Genomic DNA, 7,827 nt, shown 5'->3' with positions numbered 1-7,827 from the left:
CTTCTCGGAATATCTGCATCTTAGCGAGTACTGCACGACAGTTATGTTCCCGCTAATATATATTGTAATATATATCATAGTTTTCAACTTTAAACAGATAGAAATCAATTACATTGTTCATGAAAAATAAGTTGATACAATGCGTTTGAAGTCAGTTGCCTATTAAATATCATCATCCTTAATTTAGTACATGGGGAAGCATTGAAATGGACCGTATTTCTAGTGATCCGTCAACGAATATAATGAAAAGTTAGTTAACAGGAGATATAAAGGTGTACGTTGTGCCGCGGCTTTTGGATGGTGGTGTGTGTTTGTTGGATGGTAGTGTGTTTGTTGGATGGTCGTGTGTGTGTATGTTGGATGGTAGTGTTTATGTTGGAAGGTCGTTTGCGTGTATGTTGGATGGTAGTGTGTTTGTTGGATGGTCGTGTGTGTATGTTGGATGGTCGTGTGTGTATGTTGAACGGTTGTATGTGGATGTTGGTATGTGTATGTTGGATGGTCGATCGTGTGTGTATGCTGGGTGGTCGATCGTGTGTGTATGCTGGATGGTCAGGCATGTGTGTTGGATGGTCAGGCATCTATGTTGGATGGTCAGGCATGTGTGTTGGATGGTCAGGCATGTATGCTGGATGGTCAGACATGTGTGTTGGATGGTCAGGCGTGCATGTTGGATGGTCAGGCAGGTGTGTTGGATGGTCAGGCATGTGTGTTGAATGGTCAGGTGTGCATGTTGGATGGTCAGGCCATGGTTGGATGGTCGTGTGTGTATATTTGATCGTCAGGCATGGATGTAGAAAGGTCAGGCATGTGTGTTGGATGGTCAGGCATGTATGTTGGATGGTCAGGCATGTGTGTTGGATGGTCAGGCATGTGTGATGGATGGTCAGGCATGTGTGTTGGATGGTCGTGTGTGTGTTGGATGGTCAGGCATGTGTGATGGATGGTCAGGCATGTATGTTGGATGGTCAGGCATGTGTGATGGATGGTCAGGCATGTATGTTGGATGGTCAGGCATGTGTGTTGGATGGTCAGGCATGTATGTTGGATGGTCAGGCATGTGTGTTGGATGGTCAGGCATGTATGTTGGATGGTCAGGCATGTATGTTGGATGGTCAGGCGTGTGTGTTGGATGGTCAGGCGTGTGTGTTGGATGGTCAGGCATGTATGTTGGATGGTCAGGCATGTATGTTGGATGGTCAGGCATGTGTGTTGGATGGTCAGGTGTGCATGTTGGATGGTCAGGCATGTGTGTTGGATGGTCAGGCATGTGTGATGGATGGTCAGGCATGTGTGTTGGATGGTCAGGCATGTGTGTTGGATGGTCAGGCATGTGTGTTGGATGGTCAGGCATGTATGTTGGATGGTCAGGCATGTATGTTGGATGGTCAGGCATGTGTGTTGGATGGTCAGGCGTGTGTGTTGGATGGTCAGGCGTGTGTGTTGGATGGTCAGGTGTGCATGTTGGATGGTCAGGCATGTATGTTGGATGGTCAGGCGTGTGTGTGTTGGATGGTCAGGCTTGTGTGTTGGATGGTCAGGTGTGTGTGGTGGGTGGTCAGGCGTCTGTTGGGTGGTTAGGCGTGTGTGTTGGATGGTCAGGTGTGCATGTTGGATGGTCAGGCGTGTGTGTTGGATGGTCAGGTGTGCATGTTGGATGGTCAGGCGTGTGTGTTGGATGGTCAGGTGTGCATGTTGGATGGTCAGGCGTGTGTGGTGGATGGTCAGGTGAGTATGTTGGATGGTCGGATGTGTGTGTAGAAAGGCCAGGTGTAGGTTGGATGGTCGTGTGTGTATGCTGGATGGTCAGGTGAGTATGTTGGATGGTCAGGCATGTGTGTTGGATGGTCGCGTGTGTATGTTGGATGATTAGGCGTGTGTGTTGGATGGTCAGGTGAGTATGTTGGATGGTCGGGTGTGTGTGTAGAAAGGCCAGGTGTAGGTTGGATGGTCGTGTGTGTATGCTGGATGGTCAGGCATGTGTGTTGGATGGTCGTGTGTGTATGCTGGATGGTCAGGTGAGTATGTTGGATGGTCAGGTGTGTATGTTGGATGGTCAGGCATGTGTGTTGGATGGTTAGGTGTGTATGTTGGATGGTCAGGCATGTGTGTTGGATGGTCAGGCATGTGTGATGGATGGTCAGGCGTGTGTGTTGGATGGTCAGGCATGTGTGTTGGATGGTCGGGTGTGTGTGTAGAAAGGCCAGGTGAGTATGTTGGATGGTCAGGTGAGTATGTTGGATGGTCAGGCATGTGTGTTGGATGGTCAGGCGTGTGTGTTGGATGGTCAGGTGTGCATGTTGGATGGTCAGGCATGTATGTTGGATGGTCAGGCGTGTGTGTGTTGGATGGTCAGGCTTGTGTGTTGGATGGTCAGGTGTGTGTGGTGGGTGGTCAGGCGTCTGTTGGGTGGTTAGGCGTGTGTGTTGGATGGTCAGGTGTGCATGTTGGATGGTCAGGCGTGTGTGTTGGATGGTCAGGTGTGCATGTTGGATGGTCAGGCGTGTGTGTTGGATGGTCAGGTGTGCATGTTGGATGGTCAGGCGTGTGTGTGTTGGATGGTCGGGTGTGTGTGTTGGATGGTTAGGTGTGCATGTTGGATGGTCAGGTGTGTGTGGTGGATGGTCAGGTGAGTATGTTGGATGGTCGGATGTGTGTGTAGAAAGGCCAGGTGTAGGTTGGATGGTCGTGTGTGTATGCTGGATGGTCAGGTGAGTATGTTGGATGGTCAGGCATGTGTGTTGGATGGTCGTGTGTGTATGTTGGATGATTAGGCGTGTGTGTTGGATGGTCAGGTGAGTATGTTGGATGGTCGGGTGTGTGTGTAGAAAGGCCAGGTGTAGGTTGGATGGTCGTGTGTGTATGCTGGATGGTCAGGTGAGTATGTTGGATGGTCAGGTGTGTATGTTGGATGGTCAGGCATGTGTGTTGGATGGTTAGGTGTGTATGTTGGATGGTCAGGCATGTGTGTTGGATGGTCGGGTGTGTGTGTAGAAAGGCCAGGCGTGTGTGTTGGATGGTCAGGTGAGTATGTTGGATGGTCAGGCATGTGTGTTGGATGGTCAGGTGAGTATGTTGGATGGTTAGGCGTGTGTGTGTAGAAAGGCCAGGTGTAGGTTGGATGGTCGTGTGTGTATGCTGGATGGTCAGGTGAGTATGTTGGATGGTCAGGTGTGTATGTTGGATGGTCAGGCATGTGTGTTGGATGGTTAGGTGTGCATGTTGGATGGTCAGGCATGTGTGTTGGATGGTCAGGCATGTGTGATGGATGGTCAGGCATGTGTGTTGGATGGTCAGGCATGTGTGTTGGATGGTCAGGCATGTGTGTTGGATGGTCAGGCATGTATGTTGGATGGTCAGGCATGTATGTTGGATGGTCAGGCATGTGTGTTGGATGGTCAGGCGTGTGTGTTGGATGGTCAGGCGTGTGTGTTGGATGGTCAGGTGTGCATGTTGGATGGTCAGGCATGTATGTTGGATGGTCAGGCGTGTGTGTGTTGGATGGTCAGGCTTGTGTGTTGGATGGTCAGGTGTGTGTGGTGGGTGGTCAGGCGTCTGTTGGGTGGTTAGGCGTGTGTGTTGGATGGTCAGGTGTGCATGTTGGATGGTCAGGCGTGTGTGTTGGATGGTCAGGTGTGCATGTTGGATGGTCAGGCGTGTGTGTTGGATGGTCAGGTGTGCATGTTGGATGGTCAGGCGTGTGTGGTGGATGGTCAGGTGAGTATGTTGGATGGTCGGATGTGTGTGTAGAAAGGCCAGGTGTAGGTTGGATGGTCGTGTGTGTATGCTGGATGGTCAGGTGAGTATGTTGGATGGTCAGGCATGTGTGTTGGATGGTCGCGTGTGTATGTTGGATGATTAGGCGTGTGTGTTGGATGGTCAGGTGAGTATGTTGGATGGTCGGGTGTGTGTGTAGAAAGGCCAGGTGTAGGTTGGATGGTCGTGTGTGTATGCTGGATGGTCAGGCATGTGTGTTGGATGGTCGTGTGTGTATGCTGGATGGTCAGGTGAGTATGTTGGATGGTCAGGTGTGTATGTTGGATGGTCAGGCATGTGTGTTGGATGGTTAGGTGTGTATGTTGGATGGTCAGGCATGTGTGTTGGATGGTCAGGCATGTGTGATGGATGGTCAGGCGTGTGTGTTGGATGGTCAGGCATGTGTGTTGGATGGTCGGGTGTGTGTGTAGAAAGGCCAGGTGAGTATGTTGGATGGTCAGGTGAGTATGTTGGATGGTCAGGCATGTGTGTTGGATGGTCAGGCGTGTGTGTTGGATGGTCAGGTGTGCATGTTGGATGGTCAGGCATGTATGTTGGATGGTCAGGCGTGTGTGTGTTGGATGGTCAGGCTTGTGTGTTGGATGGTCAGGTGTGTGTGGTGGGTGGTCAGGCGTCTGTTGGGTGGTTAGGCGTGTGTGTTGGATGGTCAGGTGTGCATGTTGGATGGTCAGGCGTGTGTGTTGGATGGTCAGGTGTGCATGTTGGATGGTCAGGCGTGTGTGTTGGATGGTCAGGTGTGCATGTTGGATGGTCAGGCGTGTGTGTGTTGGATGGTCGGGTGTGTGTGTTGGATGGTTAGGTGTGCATGTTGGATGGTCAGGTGTGTGTGGTGGATGGTCAGGTGAGTATGTTGGATGGTCGGATGTGTGTGTAGAAAGGCCAGGTGTAGGTTGGATGGTCGTGTGTGTATGCTGGATGGTCAGGTGAGTATGTTGGATGGTCAGGCATGTGTGTTGGATGGTCGTGTGTGTATGTTGGATGATTAGGCGTGTGTGTTGGATGGTCAGGTGAGTATGTTGGATGGTCGGGTGTGTGTGTAGAAAGGCCAGGTGTAGGTTGGATGGTCGTGTGTGTATGCTGGATGGTCAGGTGAGTATGTTGGATGGTCAGGTGTGTATGTTGGATGGTCAGGCATGTGTGTTGGATGGTTAGGTGTGTATGTTGGATGGTCAGGCATGTGTGTTGGATGGTCGGGTGTGTGTGTAGAAAGGCCAGGCGTGTGTGTTGGATGGTCAGGTGAGTATGTTGGATGGTCAGGCATGTGTGTTGGATGGTCAGGTGAGTATGTTGGATGGTTAGGCGTGTGTGTGTAGAAAGGCCAGGTGTAGGTTGGATGGTCGTGTGTGTATGCTGGATGGTCAGGTGAGTATGTTGGATGGTCAGGTGTGTATGTTGGATGGTCAGGCATGTGTGTTGGATGGTTAGGTGTGTATGTTGGATGGTCAGGCATGTGTGTTGGATGGTCGGGTGTGTGTGTAGAAAGGCCAGGCGTGTGTGTTGGATGGTCAGGTGAGTATGTTGGATGGTCAGGCATGTGTGTTGGATGGTCAGGTGTGTATGTTGGATGGTTAGGCGTGTGTGTTGGATGGTCAGGCATGTGTGTTGGATGGTCGTGTGTGTATGCTGGATGGTCAGGTGAGTATGTTGGATGGTCAGGTGTGTATGTTGGATGGTCAGGCATGTGTGTTGGATGGTTAGGTGTGTATGTTGGATGGTCAGGCATGTGTGTTGGATGGTCGGGTGTGTGTGTAGAAAGGCCAGGCGTGTGTGTTGGATGGTCAGGTGAGTATGTTGGATGGTCAGGCATGTGTGTTGGATGGTCAGGTGTGTATGTTGGATGGTCAGGCATGTGTGTTGGATGGTCAGGTGAGTATGTTGGATGGTCAGGCATGTGTGTTGGATGGTCAGGTGAGTATGTTGGATGGTCAGGTGAGTATGTTGGATGGTCAGGTGTGTATGTTCGATGGTCAGGTGTGCATGTTGGATGGTCAGGCATGTGTGTGTAGAAAGGCCAGGCGTAGGTTGGATGGTCGTGTGTGTATGTTGGATTGTCAGGCGTGTATGTTGGATGGTCAGGTGTGGTGCCCGGGAAGTGGTACGTAGTGTTTGCTGCGTCATCTTGTCATCTGTTACATCGTCAACGCTTTGTAACTCAAATAATGTTCGCCTATATTGTTTCATTTCCGACATTACCACCAACGCATTTGTTTATCTAACATAACATCCAACATTTGGTTACCTTCCTATTTATGTCTACATTTCGTTACAGGTTGATTCCCACCATGGCTCGGCAGAAATGGTTCATGTCATTAGTTATGGTTCTCTCAGTACTAGGAGTAATCGGTGTCATTGTCATGAAGTCGTCCCTTCTTCAGCAAAGCATCCATAGAATACCAGACAGAGAGGGAGGTTTTGAGATTCACGTCACCGTGCAGGCAGCTGAGAAGTTCCGGAAACAGAGAAATGAGCTCTCTAAAACACTTAACAAGGTCAAACAAGAAATCGCAGCCATGAGCTGTGAAATGATAGACTTGTATGCAAAACTTAACAGGGTACGTGTATAAATATTCGTTTTCTCTAGTATGTTTTTATACGCCTCGTGTGGACATTTTACTGGCCAGGTGTATGTTCGAAGTGCCTTAACGAATAATATTGTTACTATGTAATTTTACTTTTAAAAGTAGAACGTTTTAGAAGCACGGGTAGTCTAAGAAGTACGACTAAAGACTTAGTGGTTGTAAGTCGTAGTTTTAACTGTGTGGTGTTCATCTGTATTTCCCCTGCAGACGCTGCTGCCCTCGGTGTCTACGGCGGGTGGATGGTGCAGACAGACAAGTAGATCAGAAGGCGGGTCACATATATGTGACAAAAGTCTAGCAGAGCAACTGTCAATATTCTTTCAAAACCAAACGGTTGCAAGTTTCGGGGATGGCCCAGGCGACTACAAGAAATACCTAGACTCCACACGTCGACTTCTTATCTACGATGCTTTCGATGGCGCCCCCTATGGACCGGAAACGAGTGGTGGGGTGGTCCGGTTTTTAGATCTGACGGCGCCGCAGTACGGACTTCCGATATATGACTGGATCATAAGCCTGGAGGTGGCGGAACATATTCCATCTCAGTATGAAGAGGTATATGTTGACAATATCGCAAGGCATGCAAAGATAGGTATTGTTTTGAGCTGGGCAGTGCCTGGTCAAGGCGGCCTCTCGCACGTTAACAATAGACCCTTGTCATATGTACAGAGTGTTCTGTCAGGCAAGGGGTTTGAACCTGATATGGCCGCTAGTAACGTTCTCCAAAAACAGGCAACTCTACCATGGCTCAAGACAAATATTTATGTTTACAGAAGACGATATAATAGTGAAGCTCGCCAGGATGAGGCATAAATTAAGCTATGATTGTTGCCAGTGGGACAGGTTAGAAGAAGTGAAGCTTCACACTCGCAATAACAAGTGACATTAAATCAAAACTGATGTACAAAAATTAACAAGCTGTAGTGCATTTGTCTGTGGTGGTACGACTCGGGTATGATATCATTCGGCACAACGATTAAGACTTACTTTAACAATGTGTAACGCCACTTTGAACAGTATTCCAGTTATAGCACTGCGTTTATAGTGTGTTCACTGACGGACGTGTTCAGCGGGCAGTATATTCATCATGACTTTAAAGGGGTTCTCACACTTTGCCGAGTTGCGTCCCGAGTATGAACCCGAACTGACTCGGGGGTACTCGTATGGAGTTCATAGCGAGGTCGTACTAAACTCGGGGTTACTCGGGATACATCATACTGATCTACGAGAGTTCTGGAACTGCTCAAAACAGTCGGGCCGCCAGCCAACTCCTAACATTTTGTTTGTGTGTTTGTTGTTTAACGCCGCACTCAGCAATATTCAAGCTATATGACGGCGGTCTGTAAATAATCTAGTCTGGACGAGACAGCTCCTAACAAACTCTTAACAAACTTGTAACATACTCGTCCTACTCGTATTACCGTGGCGACCTCGTGGTGCTCGTACAGAACTCGTCTGCAAAATTTACTGC

General features: G+C 49.2%; 1 protein-coding gene and 1 pseudogene across 1 annotated transcript; both read left to right on the top strand.

Moving 5' to 3' along the window:
• The first annotated feature begins 1,608 nt into the window (after positions 1-1,608).
• Positions 1,609-5,880, top strand: LOC139477673 (uncharacterized; annotated as a pseudogene).
• A 146-nt stretch (positions 5,881-6,026) lies between these two features.
• LOC139477657 (uncharacterized) lies at positions 6,027-7,169 on the top strand. Its single transcript, XM_071260034.1, has 2 exons — positions 6,027-6,329; positions 6,564-7,169. The coding sequence occupies exons 1-2, from the start codon at positions 6,027-6,029 to the stop codon at positions 7,167-7,169; spliced, it is 909 nt and encodes a 302-aa protein (XP_071116135.1).
• Positions 7,170-7,827: the final 658 nt, after the last annotated feature.

Source organism: Haliotis cracherodii, unplaced genomic scaffold (assembly GCF_022045235.1).
Source record: "Haliotis cracherodii isolate W230 unplaced genomic scaffold, xgHalCrac1.p SCAF_34, whole genome shotgun sequence".
Lineage (NCBI taxonomy): Eukaryota > Metazoa > Mollusca > Gastropoda > Lepetellida > Haliotidae > Haliotis > Haliotis cracherodii.
This window is presented reverse-complemented; position numbering and strand designations above follow the sequence as displayed.

Bases quoted from the DNA above. Each gene is read 5' to 3' on its own strand.
- LOC139477657 (XM_071260034.1), top strand. From the start codon at position 6,027: ATGTCTACATTTCGTTACAGGTTGATTCCCACCATGGCTCGGCAGAAA. The intron at 6,330-6,563 runs GTACGTGTATAA...TTTCCCCTGCAG, and splicing joins TGTATGCAAAACTTAACAGG to ACGCTGCTGCCCTCGGTGTC.